The sequence below is a fragment of the Miscanthus floridulus genome, chromosome 5 (assembly GCF_019320115.1).
Source record: "Miscanthus floridulus cultivar M001 chromosome 5, ASM1932011v1, whole genome shotgun sequence".
Taxonomy (NCBI): Eukaryota; Viridiplantae; Streptophyta; class Magnoliopsida; order Poales; family Poaceae; genus Miscanthus; species Miscanthus floridulus.
The window spans coordinates 124,540,139-124,560,940 of record NC_089584.1 but is presented as its reverse complement, the minus strand read 5'-3'; the positions used below and the strand labels follow the sequence as shown (position 1 = coordinate 124,560,940).

Below are 20,802 nucleotides of genomic sequence, written 5' to 3'. Positions count from 1 at the left end.
GGGTCGTGAGAACGGCCTACGCCTCTGGGCTACGGCAGCTCCCTCACCACCCTTCGCCGAAGGACGGCTTAGGTTCCGAGGGATTTCTTCGCGATCGAGACAGAGGGCACGAACTTAGAAATAGAATGGAAAACGGTTAAGAAGCACACATACGCAAATACTTTAAGGGCCTCGACGGCCACAAAAAACGTCACGATTCGGCAACTAACTCGATCCGGTTACATGGCCCCTTTTGGCCCAGGTCAAAGCTCAAGGATCGGCGGCTGGCGCGGGAGGGACCACCTCTTCTTCGAACAGCTTGGCCAACGCGGTGCCAGGTGCCTCGGCCGCCTCCAACAGCCTCACGACCTCTGCATCAGCCTCCTCGTCATCTTCTGGCAACACGTAGCCGTCGCTGACAGCCTCGAGGTTGATGGCGTAGTGCGAGGAGACGACGGCCAGGGCGCGCTTGACACCCGTGTGCAACGCCCCTCGGAGTCTCTCGCGGACGTGGCCGCTCAACGCGATGAGGCGGCTCCCAAGGGAGCTAGCTGATTGGACCTCCTCGACGTCCAGAGCCTCGCAGGCAGACCGGACAGCGCTGCGCAGCGCCTCGTGCTCCCGGACCTCGACATCCAGCGCTGCTTGCGCCGCGACGGAGGCCTCAGCCGCCTGGGAGGCCTCTTTCTCCAGATCTACGTCGCAGCAAGGGGTCAGGAGTCAAGCGCGAACCAGGACAAAAAGAGCAAATGGAACGAGGAACATGGTTCAGCGGAACTTACCCTCGGCCTTGCCCTTCCAGGCTGAGACCTCGACCCGAGAGGCCTCGGCCGCCTTGGTAGCCTCTGCCAGGGCGACTTTTGTCGCCTGATGCTCGCTCTGCTCCGCACCCAGCTGCCCGGCTGTAGCCTTCGCAGAGGCCGTCGCTTCTTGGGCCCGAAGCCTGAAGGAGTCTCGCTCCTCCTCCAGTTCCTTGATCTTGGCCACCAGAGGGGCGGACTGCTCCTTAGCCATGGCCAACTCCGCCTGAATGTCAGCACAACGAAGGCGGAGGTCCTCCACTTCCGCACTCCGCGCCGACAATAGTCCCTGGGCATCGGCAAGCAAGCCCTTCTGGCGCCGGAGCTGGTCCCAGATATCCCTCTCATTTCGCAGGAACACCGATTTCCCAAGGGATCGGGTCTCGAGCTCCTAAGGAGGCAAAACAAAAAACACACGTCAAAACACTGCGAGCGGGCTCGGAGAGAAAACAACGCGGCACGAGAGGGGAAAGTACTTACCCGCGTGACACCGGGCAAGTCCTGACCCATAATGGTCATCGCTGTCTGCAGCGACCGCACTGCCAATTGACGGTACTGCTCGAGGGTGTCCCAATGCCCCCCCTCTGCAGTATCTTCAAGAGCAAACACGGGCTCCCCCTCGGGGTCAGCCCGGTTCCGCCAGAAAACACGCGGGAAGTTCCACCCGCGAGGCTCGGGCCGTAGCCGGACAAGAGCCGAACTCCCCTCGGCGGGATCTGGGACTGGTTGCTCCGCGGTACTGGCCGCCTCGACGTCCGCCGCCTCCTTCCCTCGGGAGGAATCATCAGACGAGATTGTCTGAACCAGGGGCGGCGCCAAAATTTGCCCCGTCTCCACCTCCATCGCCTCGGTCTCGACGGACCCGAGGGCTCTGGCCTCCGCCATCTCTACCTTGATGGCCTCGGCGTCCACCGCCCTGACGTCGGAGGTCTTGGGGGCTCCGGCCTCGCCCTCAGTGGCCTCGGCAATAGCAGACGCCCCAGCCTCCTTCGCGGCCGCCTCGGCCCCCTGTTCCTGGGCAGCCTCCTCCTCCACTCGCTCCGCGGCCGCCTCGGCCCCCTGTTCCTGGGCAGCCGCCTCCTCCGAACGGCCTCACCCGACGCCGCGCCGCGTCGCACGCCTGCCTGCGCCTCCGCTGCCTGATGGGCGGAAGAGCTAACGTTCACCTTGAGCGCCTTACGGGGCGCCAAGGGAGGGTCTCCCACCAGAAGCGTCTGGCTGCAAGAAAAGACACTCCCAAGGTCAGCATGCAACCAAGGGGCAAACAAGAAGCGGACTCCGCCAGGAAAGACGCTTACCGCGAACGGGGATGCAACCGCTTCGACACCGTCCGCCTCCTCTGCAACGGCGGCGGTGGTGGCAGCAGCGCGGCCTCGGTGTCCACCAGCGCCAGCTGGTCCCCGTCGGACCCCTGGCACCTCCTCGACCCTTCGCGGAGATAATGGGGTCGCCCCCACCGTCACCCGCTCAACCTCCACCGTCGAACCCATCGGGCCGACGGCACGCTCCTCCGACACCCGCGCCTCGGGTGTGCCGGCCTCGGCGCCGGGACGGGCCACCACTGGCCCCGGGACACCTCCTCCTCCTCCTAGGGGCGTCAGGCTCCTTGCCGGCGCCCCGGGAACCATCTCCCTGATGTCGGGGAGGTGTTCCAGGCAGGCCGTCCCCACCTCGCGCCCACCGCCGTCGCTCGAAGAATCCGACACCGACGACGAGGGAGACGGCTCCAAAGGGAGACCGTCGAGCCTCTGGCGCCGGCGACGGGCGTCCAGCTTTTCGCGCGCGAGGATCTTCTTCGTGCGCTTCGCCTCCTGGGCATCTTTCTTCTTCTTCTCCTCCTCGGCACGCGCCCTGTTCACGGATCGCCGCCGGGCGTCCTCAGGAACGGGCGGCGGGGAGCCTCGCACGTCTCTTATCCCCTGTGAGAACGACGAAGTAAGACAACAGACCAAAAAGGCGAAAAACAAGAAGGACGCGAAAGCCTCGACAACATCCAACTTACCAGCGAGACATACCCCCGCGACGGGCGCATCGGGAACGGCGTCAAGTCATCGAGCCTCGGCTTCCCGTCTACCGCCTCCCTCACCCGACGCAGGGTCTCGTCATCGGTAAGGGCGAAGGCGGACATCTTGATACCGGCGACCGGGTCGCTCGGCGTCATCTCGAACAGCCGCCGCCGCCGGGCCATTAGCGGCAACACCCTCCGGCGGTGAAAGGCCGCCACGACCACGGCCGCCGAAAGGCCGCAGTCACGCAGCTTCCCCAAGGCCCTCAAGAGCGGTTCCAGCCTAGGCTGGTCGACCTTGATGACGCCGTACCCCCATTTCTCCGGTTGACTCTCTACAACCCGCCCGGTATAAGGGGGAAGTCCTCCGCCGTCGTTGCGGAGGTAGAACCAGCCGTCATACCAACGACGGTTGGACGTTGACAGCTGGGCCGGGATGTAGAGGGACTGCCGGTCTTGGCGCACGTGGAGGGTGCAGCCGCCGGCCCTCTGCGCCTTCCGAGCCCCCCTCGTTCCCCCCGGCTTGGAGGTGAACGTCGCTCGGAACAAATGGAGCCACAACTCCCAGTGGGGAGCGATCCCCAGATACCCCTCGCAGACGGCGACGAAGATGGCCGCCTGCGCGATGGAGTTGGGGCTGAAATTGTGCAGCTCCACGCCATAGTAGTGCGGGAGTGCCCGCATGAAGCTATCCGCCGGCGACCCGAAGCCTCGCTCGTGGAAGACGACGAAGCTCACCACGTAACCGTCGCGCGGCCTCGGCTCCGACTCGTCCCCCGGAGCAATCCACTCCGGCTCGTCGGGGTCGGTGATCGGGCGAAGAAGACCGGCCTCCACGAGCGACTGCAGCTTCTCCTCGGTGACGTCGGACCGCTCCCAGGGATCCGCCGGGAGGATGACGGGACCACCAGCCATTGCGCGGCGGAGGACGCTGCTACGGCGGTAATCTCTCTCCCTCTCTCTTTCGATCTCTCGCCCTCGCACTTCTCTTCCCCGGCGCTCTATGCTCTCAGCGACGGCACGGAGGCAGCAAAAGCGAACGCGGAAAAGGTAAGGAGGGAGAGGGCGAGGCTGTTTGCGTATTTATGCAGGGACGAATCGAAACCACCGGGCGACGAAATCGGGGAAGTTTCCCCCAGGAAATCCGGCGCGGTTATCCAGATCCGGTCTTACCGCCCACTCCCTCCTCATTAATTGCGCGTGCAGTTACGTCCCGTCGACTGACGCCACGTCGCGCCCAACCGCAGCAGCAGCAGGCGCCGTTTCACCTCCCCGAAAAAGCTGCCTCAAAAGGCGCGCCTGCCGTTGCTAACCGCAGGGAGAGAGGTAACCCCCACCCGATTCCTTTCAGGCAAAGGAACCAGGCACCGAGCCCGTTACGGTCCAGGGGTTCGAAGGCTGGGCCCTCAGGGGTTTCGACAGCCGCCCCAGGACAACAGAGTCAGGGGCGACTACGGGCGAGCCTATGCGAGGCCGAGGCCCAAGCAAGCGAGACGCTTGGGATGCCCTGTGTCGTGTCCGAGACCGGCAGGGAAGTCTCCGAATGGGATCCCACCGTAGGGAGGCACCGAGCCACCGAGGCCCAGCGAACGGCCTCGGCACCCACTAGAGAAACCCTCCGGTACTCTTGGAGCGCGTCTCCGGACCGCTAGCCGACCCCCAGCGAACGGGGTACGGGCCTCCACTCGGACTTACCCGATAACAGCTCACCGGAAATGCCGTCGCTCGCGCCCACCGAGGGTAGCGTGGCATCTTCCACCCCTCCTTCCGAGCGAAAAGGAAGCGCGAGGGTCGAACAAAAAGTCAGGAGAATCCCTGACGGCCCTCTCGCTCCGCGCAGAGGCTAAGGGACTCTTCCTGCAAAACGTTGCCGAGTCCCAGCGACCTGGGCTCGCACACGAGGGGACTCGGCAATACAAACCCTCCTTCCGAGCGAAAAGGAAGCGCGAGGGTCGAACAAAAAGTCAGGAGAATCCCTGACGGCCCTCTTGCTCCGTGCAGAGGCTAAGGGACTCTTCCTGCGACACATTGCCGAATCCCAGCGACTTGGGCTCGCACACGAGGGGGCTCGGCAATACAAACCCTCCTTCCAAGCGAAAAGGAAGCGCGAGGGTCGTTCAAAAAGCCGGAAGAACTCCTGACGGCCCTCTTGCTCCGTGCAGAGGCTAGGGAGCTCCTTCTGCAAAAAGACGCCGAGACCCCGCGACCTAGGCTCGCACCCGAGGGGGGCTCGGCAGTCAGACCCTCACACGCGAGGGGCGAACCAAAAGCCAGGGGACCTCTGACCGCTCTCTCGCTCCGCGCGAGAGACTCGGGGGCCCTCCTGCAACTTTGCCGAGACCCAGCAGCTCAGGCTCGCACACGAGTGGGCTCGGCAAACAGCCCCCCCCCCGTCCGAGCGAAAAGGACGGGCGGGGGACGGGCAAAAAAGACGGGAGGACCCCTGACCGCCCTCTCGCTCCGTGCGGAGGCTCGGGGGCTCTTCCTGCACCCGAGATAAAGACAAGCGACCCAAGCCCGTTACGGTCCAGGGGTTCGAAGGCTGGGCCCCCAGGGGTTTCGACAGCCGCCCCAGGGCAAAAGAGTCAGGGACGACTACGGGCAAGCCTGTATGAGCGCGCCCTGTATCGTGTCCGAGACCGGCAGGGAGGTCTCCGAATGGGATCCCACCGTAGGGAGGCACCGAGCCACCGAGGCCCAGCAAACGGCCTCGGCACCCACTAGAGAAACCCTCCGGTACTCTTGGAGTGCGTCTCAGGACCGCTAGCCGACCCCCAGCGAACGGGGTACGGGCCTCCACTCGGACTTACCCGATAACAGCTCACCGGAAATGCCGTCGCTCGCGCCCACCGAGGGTAGCGTGGCATCTTCCACCCCTCCTTCCGAGCGAAAAGGAAGCGCGAGGGTCGAACAAAAAGTCAGGAGAATCCCTGACGGCCCTCTTGCTCCGCACAGAGGCTAAGGGACTCTTCCTGCGACACTTTGCCGAGACCCAGCGGCTCAGACTCGCACACGAGGGGTCTCGGCAAAACAAACCCTCCTTCCGAGCGAAAAGGAAGCGCAAGGGTCGAATAAAAAGTCAGGAGAATCCCTGACGGCCCTCTTGCTCCGCACAGAGGCTAAGGGACTCTTCCTGCGACACTTTGCCGAGACCCAGCGACTTGGGCTCACACACGAGGGGGCTCGGCAATACAAACCCTCCTTCCGAGCGAAAAGGAAGCGCGAGGGTCGTACAAAAAGCCGGGTGAACCCCTGACGGCCCTCTCGCTCCAGGCGGAGGCTAAGGGGCTCTTCCCGCAGCATCGTCGAGGCCCTGCGATCCGAACTCGCACCCACGGGCCCGGCAAACACAATGTAACTCCCCACTCGAAAGAGAAAAAAGCCCCTGGAGAAGTGAAATCACTCCTCCAGGGCCTCGGGGGCTACACCCGGCGGGTGCGCTCGCGCGCACCCACCGAAACCTCGAAGACAAAACACCATCCCGACAGGAACTATCAAGAGCCAATTCTCGTCAGAACCTCAGGGGGAGTGCCTCCACTCCCCCCAAGGCTCGGGGGCTACTGTCGGATACCGTGAGAAGGGGTACCCTAAGCAAGATCCAAAAAACGACTGCTTAGACTTCGTAAAGATCGAAACCAGCTAAACGCTGCTGGCCTCGGCCGATTGTCCGACTCGCCCGAGGCCCCATCGCCGCGAGCCTCGGCCGACCCTCCGCTTCGCCCGAGGCCCCTCACCACGGGCCTCGGCCGATTCCCCGTCAAAGGCCTCGGCCGGGCCACCGACCCTCTGTCTCGCGCAAGGCGGGCTCGGCAGCACTCCGCCACCTCTTCCTTCTCCCGTCCCTCTGGCAAAACGTCGTGTCACGACAACTCATGCCAACTGCTGCCCCTGACAACAGCCGCACGCCCGGCACAGTACAGCAGAATGGCCGATGGGACAGGAGGCAGGACTGGGCAGGGGTTACCCGCCACTGTACTAACCACCGTGACGCCCATGCCTCACTATGCTGCCAACTCCTGCACCGAGGACAATGCAGCGTGGGGAGCCACATCTGGGCTACTGTAGCCTCGGAATCAGTACCCAAGGCCAATAACTCCCCCCAAGAACCTCGACAGTTTGCTTCACGGGCTCGGCAGCCTGAGGGTCCATGACCACCGAGCCCCCCGCGATGGCTCGGCCTCGGCATAGCCGCTGCCCCCTACGGCGTCATTACACGGCAACCCGCACGTCGCCCGCCATGTCCTGCATCAAGCCGTACTGGAGCCCCACGACGCACAAGACCGAGTACGACCAGCATGTCACTTCCGCACGTCCCATCGAGGCGCTCAACCACTCCGACAAATCACACGACGGCGCAGTGCAGCGACGTGGCAGACCAGACGTCCGTCACGTCAGCACCCTGCCATCCACGACGGGACTGTGCAAGGGTTACCGGCTACTGTGCTGCCTAAACTCCTGCACCAAGGACGGACACGACGTGGGGAGTCAGAACCGGGTTCCTGTGACCTCGGGGCCAGCGAACCGACCGCTCCGCCCCGCTCGAGACCCCCGATGAGCCTCGGATTCCGCCTCGCCCGAGACTCCCGGTAGGGCCTCGGGCGAACTGGCCATGCTCCGCCTCGCCCGAGGCTGGGCTCGTCCCGCAATCTCGTCACCTCCACCTCAAAAGTCACTCTGGCAGGCTATCGCATCCAATTAATGCACCCAGCTGCCCTCACTACGAAAGCCACGATCGGCAGCATGCCGCGACAGGACAACGGTCAAATCGCCTTTTTACCATCCCTTACTGACGATACAGGGCACCGTATCCTGTAGACGCATGTTCGGCACTGTTCCGCCCAAATCAACTATCGACGATGGCCGCCCAGACCTCACATTGCCACCCGCTAAAGGCCTCGGCACAGCAGGCCTCAGCACAGTGGGTCTCGGCCTCAGCGCGATAGGTCTCGGCACAGCCTACTACAGCAGCCACCAGGCCTCGGCGTTTCACCAAGTCAACAAAAGTACAAGAGCGCAGCATGTCGTCAGCCTTGAAGACCATACCGACTAGACATCGACTTGGAACTCCCACGACGCCATACTGCTTCAGGGAGCGGAATACGTCAGCAAATAGTAGCCTTCTCATGTACCTCTCGCTTCCTCCTTGTAACTATAAAAGGAGGTAGCCAGGGCCATTTCTGGGGGGGGGCAGGAGGACAAAACACACCGATAGAATCACGCACTTCCACGCTGCTTGGGAGCAACGTCCCAAGCAGTTCGCACCACCCTCGCCGAGACCTGGGGCTAGCTCCCTCTCTCACTCAGCTTGTAACCCCCTACCACGAGCACTCCGGTGCAAGGAATACAAGATCAATCTCTCAGACTGGACGTAGGGCCTCGACTGCCCGAACCAGTATAAACCTTGTGTCTCTTTGCATCACCATCCGGGATTAGGGACACGCAGTACAAATTCACTCGTTGGTTGAGGGACCCCCGGTTCCAAAACACCGACAGGAGTGCCTGGAAAATAGCTATTCACGTGTCTGAACCTTGATTGCTTCTGCTGGGTTTCAGCTCTGGCTTACCTTAATTTATTTGGAACTTAAAAAGGTTTTTTTTTCTGCTGTGGTAGCGGTGGTGGATACTGCAACTCCCGTGTTGATCTCGTTGCGGTGTTTGGTCGAACGCCTTCCGCGCATGCCCCGCCGGCGGCAGCCTGAGGATCCGCCCATCCCATTGTCAAGCATCGGAAGGACTTAGCAAGTTTGGGCGGGCCAGTGGGCCACGGTCGGAGCCCAGGTTGGCGGGTGGCGACTGCCGACTGGCGAACTGACCAGAAGGGGGCGGCACATCCGCACATGGGAGAGGCAGCGGGGTCATGTGATTATGTGAATCGGGACGCCGGCGCGGCGTTTTGGCTGTTTGCCTGTTTGGTGTGTGGAGGAGCTCGACAGGCTCGATGAGTCACCGAGGCAGGCAGGGGCAACTTTCCGCGCCTGCGTTGGAAAAACGACAGAAAGAACGGCGTGTTGTCGATGATCTCCAGGACGCAGCGGATACGGACGACGGATCGCCGGTGATGTGAATGCGCGGAAAACTGGGCTAACAAGCAGTTGGGCAGACAGGGCAGTTGCCAGTTGGTTGTCAACACTTGCTAGGAGGCATCGCTGTCCATATGTCTGTATGCAATAGAGTAAAAGCAAGCAAGAAATGGTTTCACACACACGAAGGTTTAACCACAAGCTGCTGCTGCTGCATAGGACTGGTCTCGTGCTAAATTTGCAAACGTGGAGAATTACATGCTGATAATTTAGCGTATATAGACTACGGGCAAATACTGCTATATATCAACCTCTTACTGCTATTCCAAAGAGCAGGTTCATTCAAGCTAGCTACCATCCGCGGAGGTGGTTAACCAGACCGTGATAAAGCAAACACGGTGGCATCCAAGATAAACTTTCATGTCAGCAAATTGAACGCACGCTGTGTCAGCCTTCAATTTTTACACGGTAACTCATAACTCAGCGGCAGCAGCATGTCATCCAAACATGTCAAAGCCTTCCCCGTGTTGGAGATGGGAAAAGCTCCGGGAGCTCTCCACCTTCCCCGGGAAATGATCGATTCCTGCAAAAACCAACCGATACCAAACTTTTAGTAACCCTCTTTTCAGAATTTTACGTTGCCTAATGAAATGAAGTAACAACGCTGGTTGCAGAGAAGATACTTGGATTCGACAAGATGTTCTCGTAGAAGGACATCTGGCCCGAACTGCCAGACGATCTCAAGCCGTTGTCATTGCATCCATACATCATGCCACCGATTTGGTCATGATCTGTGTCCAAGTGATGCATCCCTGAGATCCTGTCAGCATTGTGAGCGCCCATAGCCTTGTGATCCTGGAGCGGCCTATCTGACTTCGGCTTCTTGTCGGTGAGAGACTCCTCATCCACCTCAGCTTCAGATTCAGCATTGTTTGGTAAAGAAGCAGCCTGCTTCCGCTTTGACCGTGCCCGTCTGTTCTGAAACCAGTTGTACACATTTGTCTCCGAGATTTGGCCATGGTGCGAGAGCTCTGCCGTTATCTCCTTTATCTTCTGCTTGCTTGGTGTTCCATTGCCTTGGTCAAAGATGTTCTCCAAGATCTGCAGCTGCATTGGTGTTGGCTGCCATCGTTGCCTTGCTGTGATCTTGTGACCTCCAGGGATAATTATAGGATCACTGTACAGATTGCTAAACCTCATTCCTGAAGAAGAAACCAAAATTCAGTTGATCAGAAAACAAGAAGGGGCTATATTCCATAGACAATGTATACATTACAAAGGAACATTAAAATATTTATAGAGGGGGGGAGGGTAAATTCAGTAAAAAATTTGTTTTGAAGATTATCTAATAGAGAGGGGGGGGGAATATTCCTGCAGTGGTAGAAATCAGGGTTCCAAAAACAGTTACCCAGCTACAGGTGGAACTCTTTGTATGGCCATAATGCAAGTAATTAGGCTGAATCATCAGGATATAAAAAAATTAATGACTTAAACAAAAAAAAGGGCAGACATAGTGCCGGAGGCTACCACATAAGTGGGGTCTGGTGAAGGAATAAACCGAGACAAGCCTTTCCCCCGAACCCACGACCTTGACTCAGTAAGACAGCTCTCACCACTCCACCAGGTCTGCCCTTCAATGACTTCAACAAAGCTTAAAATAAAAAAATATATGCATACGTTGAGAAGAAAACTAGCTAACTGAAGTATATAAATTGATTACAGCACGGACAAGTTTGGAAAAATCTAAATACTGTGATATGTGATGGCTATAAGTTATCAAAAGGGCAACCACGTAGTAAAGAGGTACAAGTGTGTTGGCCCAACGAAAGACACATGCAAAGCTTATTAGCTCCCTAAAAGTCAATCTTAGATTCTGCAGGACAGCAGGAGAATATGGAATAATCAGGGTGGCAGGGTGCACGTGGCACCAAATAGCAATTGGTGTTAGGGTTAATTAGAGATAAGGGTCGCTTGCTTAGTTGTCAAGTAAACCTCTCTATACCAGGAGAAGAGATACAAGGGAAAACCCTGGACCACGAACAGCACTGTAGCACCTCTCTCCTCTCAGTCCAGCCACATAACAACCATGTCTTAATAGTTATTTATTATTATCTTTTTAATTAAAGGGCCATTTCTCGATTTGTGTGTGCCATCCTTGCATAGGGGCCATGCTAGTCTTCCAATTAAAGGAGAACTAATTGCTTGGGCAAAGAAAACTTATCATTTAGAGAAATTGAATCTTAGCACAAATAACAATCATGCTGCAACCATGAAGACCTTGCGAAATTAATCAAATGCATGTACATTAGGTCATTAACTCAAAAAAGAGAAACAAATAAGAACAAGGATTCCCACTCTTTGGAACTGACTGAACCTATTCCCACTTTGATGTGTTGGCACTTACAACCTATTGTCAAGTATCTACAAAGTTCAAAATAAATGAATGCTAGTTCTGTACGCGTTCGGCTGGTACACTTCTAGCTTATTCTCTCCCACATTCCATCCGAAATTCACTGTGCACTGTACCAGCCGAACACAGTGCGCACAACACACATCGCTAAACTGGTTCACTAGACACATCGCTAAACTGGTTTACAATTACAATTTATGAATTACGAGTAGCATCTCGTGCAAATAATAGATCCAACAGAAACCACTACAGTTAATTAATGACAGAAACTAACACATTATGAATTATATTCTTACTACCCCATACCCATTATTACCATTGTAAGATAGTACATAGATGGCTAGCAGAGTAAAAACAGACAGACAAAAGCCGCAGCACACAGATGGCAAGCAGAGTAAAGCAGACTAGACAGCCACAACTATGCATCTAGCAACATGAACAGAGTGAAAAGATACTCCTTCACTCTTCACCAATTGGAGAAAGCAGACTAAAGTACTGGACATAAATTTAATGGCAGTAAAAATGAAAGGGAGTTTGACCGCTAATAATTTCGTAAGATTAGCAACGCAGCTTCCTGTAACACCAGAATTAGCTCTATTCATAAATAAATGAAGGGTGCGGCCTTTAGAGAAGCCATGGCAAAAAAGGGGACACGATTTTTCTTTCTGCACAAAGAGGCAAAGATGGAACTGACAAGCCACAATGCAAGTCCCAAGGCAAAGCAAAGGAATCCCCCAATTTTCCGCTTGCAAACCCCAAGACAACAAGACGAGCAGAGATGCTAGAGAGTAGCAATTGGTTTTGCCCGCAACTGCGCCGACCGACCTGCAATGGTGTCCTGGTGCTCGGTGAGGGTGCGGTGCATGTCAACGAGCTGCTCGCAGATGGTGGCGTAGATGGAGATCTGCTTGCGGAGCACCTCCATCTGTTCGTCGGTCATGACCTTGACGTATCCCCCGAGCCCTTCACCTCCCGCGGCCCTCTCGTCCGCTGCCGCTGCGGCGGCGGCGGCGGAGGCCTTGGCCCTGTCCCCCCACTCCATCACCGATCACTCCCGCCCTGCCGGACGCACGAAGTGGCCAGGATCGGAAGGGGGGCACGCGACGGGAGTTTGGGAAAGTGGCGCGCTATTTGTGCCGTGGAATGGAACTACGCAAGGAAGGAAATCGGCCGGTTAGGCAGGCACCCGGTTGGAGGCGGCTGGCGACAGCACGAGTCCATGCGACGCGGAACGGAAGGCTCGGACACGCGTGCTCCTCCTCCGCGGGATGGCCGCGCCGCACGGGGTGGCGACTGGTGGTGTGGTGGTGAGCGAGCGACGCGCAGCAGCGGGCAGCAGGTGGAATGGCAGGAGAGAGCAGAGGCCAGAGCAGAGCGAGGGCCGCGGGGGATGGCCAGGCAGGGATAGGAGGAGTATTTGGAAGTGGGAAGGCGGTGGCGGCGGTTGCGGACGCGCGCACCGGCCACGAGCGGGCGCCGCGACTCGCGGCGGAAAGAAATTACGGGCGGCGTGCGGCGCGGGCGCATGCGGACAGGACACGGAGGGGACGGGCAGTGACGTGCGGTGGGGGTGGGTGGGGTGGACGGGCCCCAGCAGCGACGGGCGTTCGGCGGCACGACAGACAGGTGGGGCCGTTCTAGGCGACCAGGGCCCAGGAACGGTCAATGGCTCAGGGTGGCAGGAAGCGGGAGGAGACCCGCGGACGGCGACGTCGACCGGCCCCTGGAGCCTGGCGGCGGGGCCCAATGCAGACAGCAATTATCGCAGCAGGCCAGCAGCACAAACATTACGCTTTCCTTTCAAAAAGCGCAAAAGCACTGGTCCTCCATGCCGAGGTCCAGTTAAGTTCCCTTCCAAAGTGATAAATTTTCCAAGATTTTCCGTCACATTGAATCTTTAAACGCATACATGAAGCATTAAATATAAATAAAAAATAAAACTAACTACATAGTTTAGACAAAATTCACGAGACGAATCTTTTAAGTCTAATTAAACTATGATTGGACACTAATTACCAAATAACAACAAAAAGCGTTACAGTGTCATTTTATAAAAAATTTTGCCATCTAAGCAGGCCCCAGGTCATCTCAACTTCTCATTGGGCTAGTTGTTACTGCTACGGTGCTACCACACTGAACCAACTTGCGCTTAGCTAAACTGCTACAGGTTGGCCTGATCATGGGTAAATTTTGGATAGATCGCTGATTGCATGAGTTTCTTATTGCAGAACTGGCTCCTTTTCTTGTTCAGAGCCATACTGAAGCGTACGGCCAAGCGGTTGACGGTGGCACGGGACCTCAGCAACAAAACTTGGGTTGATGATATTAAGACAGGGTTTGGTTGGTGCTTTTGTAACGTAAATGGATAACGGAGGGGATGCGATTACGTTAGATTCGTTTGTTTCAACTTACCCTGCAATCCGCTACCCCGTAACCGGATACCAGCCCATAGTAAATTGATACCGGTGCTACTCGGTCGTAACCCCATCACGGACAGGGTCAAGATCCCCACCGAACATTGGCCATTGGCCATTTACGTTTACACTGTTGAACCAAACAAAATCAGGAATTCGCTCCATCGGTTACCATTAACACTGTTTTTCATTCCCTTTGCGTTTGCTTTTACAGTGCGCAACCAAATAGCACGTAAGAGGCTTACCGTCCAAGTAAACATTGACTACCTCCGCATTTGGGAGCTCAATTTGCAGCCGAAGGTCTCCAAATCAGGCTCCTACACCAGCAGGTCAGCTTACAATGCCTGCTTCGTTGACACCATAAGATTTGCTCCTTGGAAACGCAGTCAACAACCGGCTCTTTGAGATGCAAATTCTTTATTTGGCTAGCAGTCAGCAACCGGTGTTGGGCCTCACATCGTCTTGCCAAACAGGCAAGCAGGCTCTCAATCCATCGGCCAGCCCCTTATGCGATCAGTGGGAGAAGACCATTGAGCAATCTTGACCTAGTCACCTCTTGTGCGTGTTTTGTGTGTGTGTAGGGGGGGGGGGGGGGGGGGGGGGGTTAGAATGGCTATAGTGGTCGTGTTGTTTGCTACGTACTGGCGTTATTGTAAGACTATCTCCAATGGCGTAGGGAAACGGCGACGCAAACGCAAAATGTCTGGCGCACAGTGTTTTAGGTCTCAAAATCACGGTCTAACGGGGCAACCATTTTGCGTAGCTATCGTCTCGGAAGGCAAAAAAGCGTCATCCAAAACGATGACGCAAAACACTACAGAGAGAGAGGGAGGAGCGACCGACGCGGGGCCCGGCACAGGGGCGGGGCCGATGGAGGTCGGTGGAGGCACGGTAGCGGCAGACGGACGGCTTGGTGCCGGAAGGATGCGTGCGGGAAGGTGGATCGGAAGCTAGCGGTGAAGCTAGCGGCTGGACGGAGCTCCTTGTCAACATGGTCGTCGTTGATGGCCGCCGCGGCGGCGCCTGGTGTTGCCGTCTACGGCGCCGTCACAACCGCGCGCGCTCGGGTTCTTCGCCTTTCCTCCCCGCCGCCACGGACCAGATCCACGACTGGGAGGTGAAATCCGCCGCGGGTGGGCGCGGAATCGGGCGAGCACGCGCCGGCAGCGGTGGGGAATAGGGCGAGAGCGGCGCTGGGAGCGGAGCGCGGAGGGCCGAGGCCTGCGGTCTGCGGGGACGCGAATGGGGAAAGGGAAATCTCAGTGCGTCCGCTGTTGGAGAGAGGAGGATATGGGTCACGTACGTTTTCACTATACATGACGCATACCGGGAAATGCGTCCTACGTTTGGGTTGGCTCCGTTGGAGTCAGTTGCCTCCCCTTTTGTTTTCCTTTTCTTTTTTGCGTTGTAGGGAGGAGATTCTTTCTTGTACATTTTTCTCTTTAATGAAATGACAAGTAGCTTTCCTACATTGTTTGAGAAAAAAAAACTACTACACAAAAAAACATCTTCAAGAGCTCCTTAGCTCAATTTTGACAAAAAATGGTAAAAAAATGAAAAAATGAGTTTCCAATTGTTTCTTATCTGAACTCCATAAACATCCATGTTTGGCAAATCTGACATTCGACTCCTCATATATGCGTGTCATTCCACGCACCCTATTGTTGGTTTCTCCCTGGTTTTCTCCACGGCGTGTGGTTTCTTCTTGGGTTGGAGAAAGACAAAAAATAATACTCTATACTCACTCAGTCGCTCATTTTAGCCGCTTAGATAGAATAATCAATGATTCAAACTTGCAGGGCGTTCGGCTATACTATTTTCCGCTTGTTTCAGCTTGTTTCAGCTTATTTTCTCTCATAGAATACTATTCAACCATCCAAAATAATCCAAAATTCACTATTCTACCTACCAGCCGAACGCCCTGCAACAGGACTCCAAGGCTCTACTCCTGAGTCCTGGACTCAGTGTGGTGCTTAGACCTCCACCATCCCCACGACAAGAGAGCAACAAGCATTCTCACTCCCATAAACAAGTATGTGCTCAAGATAATAAGTCTATGACCTGACTAGAATCCTGACTAGAATCCAATGCAAATGGACGGTCCTCAATCGACACAGGCGGAACAAGTGCAATCCAAGCCTCGCTCGAATGCCAAACCAAGTCTAGATTCAAGTACCATTCCACCCGATCTCCAATTATCATTCATATATATAAAATATATTTTAGATGACAATAATATAATAACAATAATAATATATTTCCTATCTCTCGCAAGTGACAGGCAATCACTCGATTTCTACCGGAGTGCTGTAGCATAGTAATCTACACGATCCTGTCATACTAGTAAAACTCATATATATATATATATATATATATATATATATATATATATATATATATATATATATATATATATATATATATATATATATATATATGTGTGTGTGTGTGTGTAATGTAAGTGGGTTTCATTAAACTCCTTAAACTTAAAGCACAAGCATAAAATAAAGTATAGAATAATAGGGGTTATGCACCGGGGCTTGCCTGGGTAAGATATAACAAAAAGTTAGTATTCCATCATGGTGACACGATCATCAAGGCACTATCTTTTCCACTACTTCGATCAACTTCACGATCGATCGTTGTTCCTATTATGATATACGTGGATGCAACGCAGAGACACAATTAAGCAATGGTAACTGCAACTCTATAATACGATTATGCTCCGCGAGCTAACAAGCTAGCTTAATGACTAACGTACTAGTCTACGTTTCCACGTCGCCAAGTAAGGCTTGTTTCCGGAAAATGTTTTTGTTCTACAAACTCCCAATTATTTTTGACATTTGATTGATTAAATATATATCTTCGTACTAGGGCTCATTTAGTTACCTTAATAAACTAATTCCTATGGAGTTACAAAAATTACAGTGAGCACCTAATAATGTGAGGAATTTACTATGAAACTTTTAGAGCCAACACTATCTCTAATTTATCACAACAATTCCTACAAGTTTATATTTTGACAATATTAAGTATCTCAATTTAATTATATAACTCCTAAAAATATTATAAAACTATATGAACAAAATATATTAGAAGATATATCATGATTTTAGGGACCTAACAAAATTGATTTCACAATTTTTGGACATCTAAACAAATTTATCTTGAATTTACAAATTTACTTTTAGAAACTAAATTAGAAAACACTTTAGAAAAAGAAAAAGGGATGGTGGCCAACGATTCGGCCTAGTAGCCTAAGCGGCTCATGCAGGAGTGGCCACGCGCGTAGCAGGCCGGCCCACCAAGTGGCCCGCGATGAGGAGCCCGCGCGCGCTTGCCCATTTTGCAAAAGAGGACTCACACTCTTAGAAAATCAAACGATACAGTGCGGCACTGTTTCACCAGACTAGAGCTTTGCACAAAACACCCACAAAATTTTGTCTTTGCAACAGGGCAGTCCCCGGTGCACCCGCTCGTGACAGCACAGCTCATCAATGGCAACGGTGGTTACGTCGGGCAACCAAGACCCGCAACAGCAGGCCAAAAGGGCTGATCACTCATTACGGCTCAACCCGTATGGGTAGGCGGCGGTTAAGGACTCGATGACGCATAGACATGAGCAGCGGTGATGTGTGGCTAACTGCGGCAGCGGCACGCGCCGTCCCGATGACTTACGACACTATCAGGTGGTGGAGATAGCGGGTAAGCACCAGTTGCTCACCGGAATGCATGCTACAGTGCAGTTGAGGCGGAGGAGTGCTAAGGTGGCCTGGCCATGTGCGACCGCTCTACGCGGCGGTGGCCCGAGCACGTCACTGGCGCATCACCGCACCGTTGAAGAGCACACTGACAAAACAGCGCGAGCACTGGATGGAGGGGGTCAAGGTGAGTTCATGGTTACAAACAATCGAACTACTACCGCCCCAATCATACCTCTCCCCAAAGTTTAGGTTCACAGCGGCTATCGACCAACGATGATCAAGACACCAAAATTGGCCGACCACAATGCCCAGCTGCACCTTGGTGTGGGCCGGGCTGCTAGATAACCTCCTGGGCTACTTGCTGGTGCGAGGAATCGAACTGTGGAGCCTCGAGCAAGGTGAATTGGGAGAGCGGGAAGTGTGGTGCCTCTGCTGCTGCCATGTCATGGAGAGACACACGGGCGGGCCAAGCGGGTTAAAACGAAGCGGTATAACCACATGCTCCTCGCTGACGATGCATGGAAAAGCTTGGTGTGGTGCGTATGGCTTGAAGCAGCGAGACCCGAGCGGGCCCATAGGCGTCATCGAGCAGGACAAGCAAGGTAGAGGAGCGTCACCTTGGCACTGCGACTAGGGCCGGATGGCCATGATGCGGCGGTGAAAGCTCTAGTTTAGTTTTGGTGAATTGATGAAACCCTAAATACTAACCTAGTTTATCAAAGTGATTATAAGATAGGTGGCACTACTCCAAGTGATTAGCAAATGAAGATCATGACATCATGATGGTGATGACATGGTGACGATTAAACGCTTGGACTTGGAAAAGAAGAAAGAAAAACAAAAAGCTTAAGGCAAAGGTGATATTGATAGGAGCATTTTAGTTTAGTGATCGAGACACTTAGAGAGTGTGATCACATTTAGGATCAATAGTCGTACTATTAAGAGGGGTGAAACTCGTATTGAAATGTGGTTTTCAAAGTGCCACTAGATGCTCTAACTCATTGCATATGCATTTAGGATCTAGTGGAAAGCTAACACCCTTGAAAATATTTGTGAAAATTTACTAACACACGTGCACAAGGTGGTACACTTGGTGGTTAGCATATTTGAGCAAGGGTGGAGAAGTTAGTGAATCGAAGGATGTGTTTTTCACTATCAAACAGTGATCGAACACTGGTCACGTGGTGACCGGACTCTGGGGAGCAGCGTCCGGTCAATTATAAAAGAAGATGGTACTCTCGGCCTAAGACTGGATGCAGGCGACCGGACTCTAGCTGAACACTATTCAGTGTCCGATCATACTGATGTGGCAGCGCACAGAGAAGAGGGAGAGTGATCAGACATTGGGCGAGTCTGATTAAGCATGATCGGATGTGTCCCGTCGCGATTGGAACCTTACTAGAAGTGATCGGACGCTAGGCAACCGTGTGTCCGGTCCTACACTATGGTGCGTCTGATCAGAACTTAAATGTACTGATTGAAAGGATCAAGATGCCTAAGAGGGGGGTGAATTGGGCTAATTCTAAATTTTCTTACAATAATTAAATCCTATGGTTAGCCCAATTAACCCCTTGTGCCTAGAAAAGTGTTTCTATTAATCTAACGCACAACGGACTTACAACCTATGTTCCAAACTTACTCTAGCATGATAATTCTATGAATGTAAAGACAAGTATTAAATTGCTCAAAGTAAATGTTTAAAGTAAATGCTCAAAGTAAATAGAGAGGGGAACGTGACGATGTTTTGCCGAGGTATCGGAGAGTCGCCACTCCCCACTAGTCCTCGTTGGAGCACCCGCGCAAGAGTATAGCTCCTCCTTGATCCACGCAAGAATCAAGTGCTCTCTATGGGTTGATTCTTCGACACTCTATCGCGGCGAATCACCCAAAACTGCTCACTTGAGTTGGGTCACCCATAAGCTCTGCCGGGTGATCACCAAGCTCCCAATCACCAACAAGCCATCTAGGTGATAGCGATCACCAAGAGTAACAAGCACAAACTCTCACTTGACCACGCGAAGCCTAATGAGAACGGTGGATGCACACTTTGCTACTCTTGATTCACTAATGAGGCTACTCTCTTGGATTCACGAATCTCAATCACCTCACTAGGACCTTGCTCTTCTTGGCACTCACAAATGTGTTTCTCAGCTGTTAGAATGAGCAAAAGTAACTCCACACATGAGTGGAGCTTCTATTTATAAGGTAGCCTAAAAAACGAACCGTTATATGCCTCTACAGGGTGATCGGACGCTCCGATTATGTTGACCAGACGCTCTGGTCAGTTCAACCCGCACACCAGTGTTTAAGTGTTGATCGGACGCTGGCAGGGTCCGATCACCACTAATCGGACGCATCCGATCGCATTAAACCCACACTGGATGCTTACTGTACTCGACCGGACGCTAGATCCTCAGGGTCCGATCAGTATCGATCGGACACGTCCGGTCGTAGATTTCCTTCTCTGGAACCTTACTGCAGTCGACCGGATGCTGCCTCTTAGCGTCCGATCACTTGACCACTCCAGCATCTGGTCGCACCGAACGCAATCTTCTTGATCAAATGTACTGATTGGACCCTGTAGCCAGCGTCCGGTCGCACCGGAGCCAGCGTCCGGTCAGCATTTGACCCTCCATTCACTTCCAACTCTCGAACATATGTGAATGAAGTTTGCTCCATAGGATCATAGGGCTGTTGTGGAGCTACCTAGAGCTAGTATTAACAAGTGTGCACCACACCTAACTCACTAGACTCATCTAGGTCAAGCTACCCATCCATACCCCCCTTAATAGTATGGCTAAAGGAAAAAAACAAAGTCCTAAACTACTCTAAGTGTCACTCCAACTCCAATCGACACTTGGAACTAGTCATCCTTAACCTTGTCGTCCATCCTTTGAAAACCAAAACGATTTCCATCGTAGGGGCATGACCACCTTGATTGCCCAATTGATCTCCATTACCATGACCTAACTTAATTGCATCTGCAAAATACACGTTAGTCATAGTAATCTTGTATTATCATTAATCACCGAAACCCAACAAGGGGCCTAGATGCTTTCAATCTCCCCCTTTTTGGTGATTGATGACAATACCACCTCAAGTATATGAAAGAGTGAGGTTTTTGTTATGCTTGGTTCATATAAGCTTTTGTCAATAAGAACAAAAGAGTTAGGCAAGCTTATATGACCCAAGAAAACACGATGTACTCAAAAGATATGAAATAAGCATGAGTACAAGTAATAAAGCTCATTTGCATCAGAGTATAAACGCGGAAACAAAGCAAATGAGCATAGCACAAGTGATATGACATATTAATGAATACAAAGTAGAGAGCACACATGTCATGTATCACAATCACATAGATATCACTATCACATAGATATAATAGTAAACATGGATGCATAATGTATCACACACATAGAAACTCCAAATGTAATAGATAATAAGCTAATAATAGATAACTAACTCCC

General features: G+C 53.5%; 2 protein-coding genes across 2 annotated transcripts; both read right to left on the bottom strand.

The window, feature by feature from the left end:
- Positions 1–249: 249 nt before the first annotated feature.
- On the bottom strand, positions 250–993 carry LOC136450663 (uncharacterized). Its single transcript, XM_066451217.1, has 2 exons — positions 762–993; positions 250–674 (listed from the first exon to the last, which is right to left on the bottom strand). Exons 1-2 carry the CDS (start codon positions 991–993, stop codon positions 250–252), a joined length of 657 nt encoding a protein of 218 aa, XP_066307314.1.
- Positions 994–8,610: 7,617 nt separating this feature from the next.
- LOC136453428 (WUSCHEL-related homeobox 8-like) lies at positions 8,611–12,737 on the bottom strand. The gene is made up of 3 exons (XM_066454003.1): positions 12,040–12,737; positions 9,488–10,006; positions 8,611–9,387 (listed from the first exon to the last, which is right to left on the bottom strand). Exons 1-3 carry the CDS (start codon positions 12,254–12,256, stop codon positions 9,302–9,304), a joined length of 822 nt encoding a protein of 273 aa, XP_066310100.1. The 5' UTR covers positions 12,257–12,737; the 3' UTR covers positions 8,611–9,301.
- Between the last annotated feature and the right edge of the window lie 8,065 nt (positions 12,738–20,802).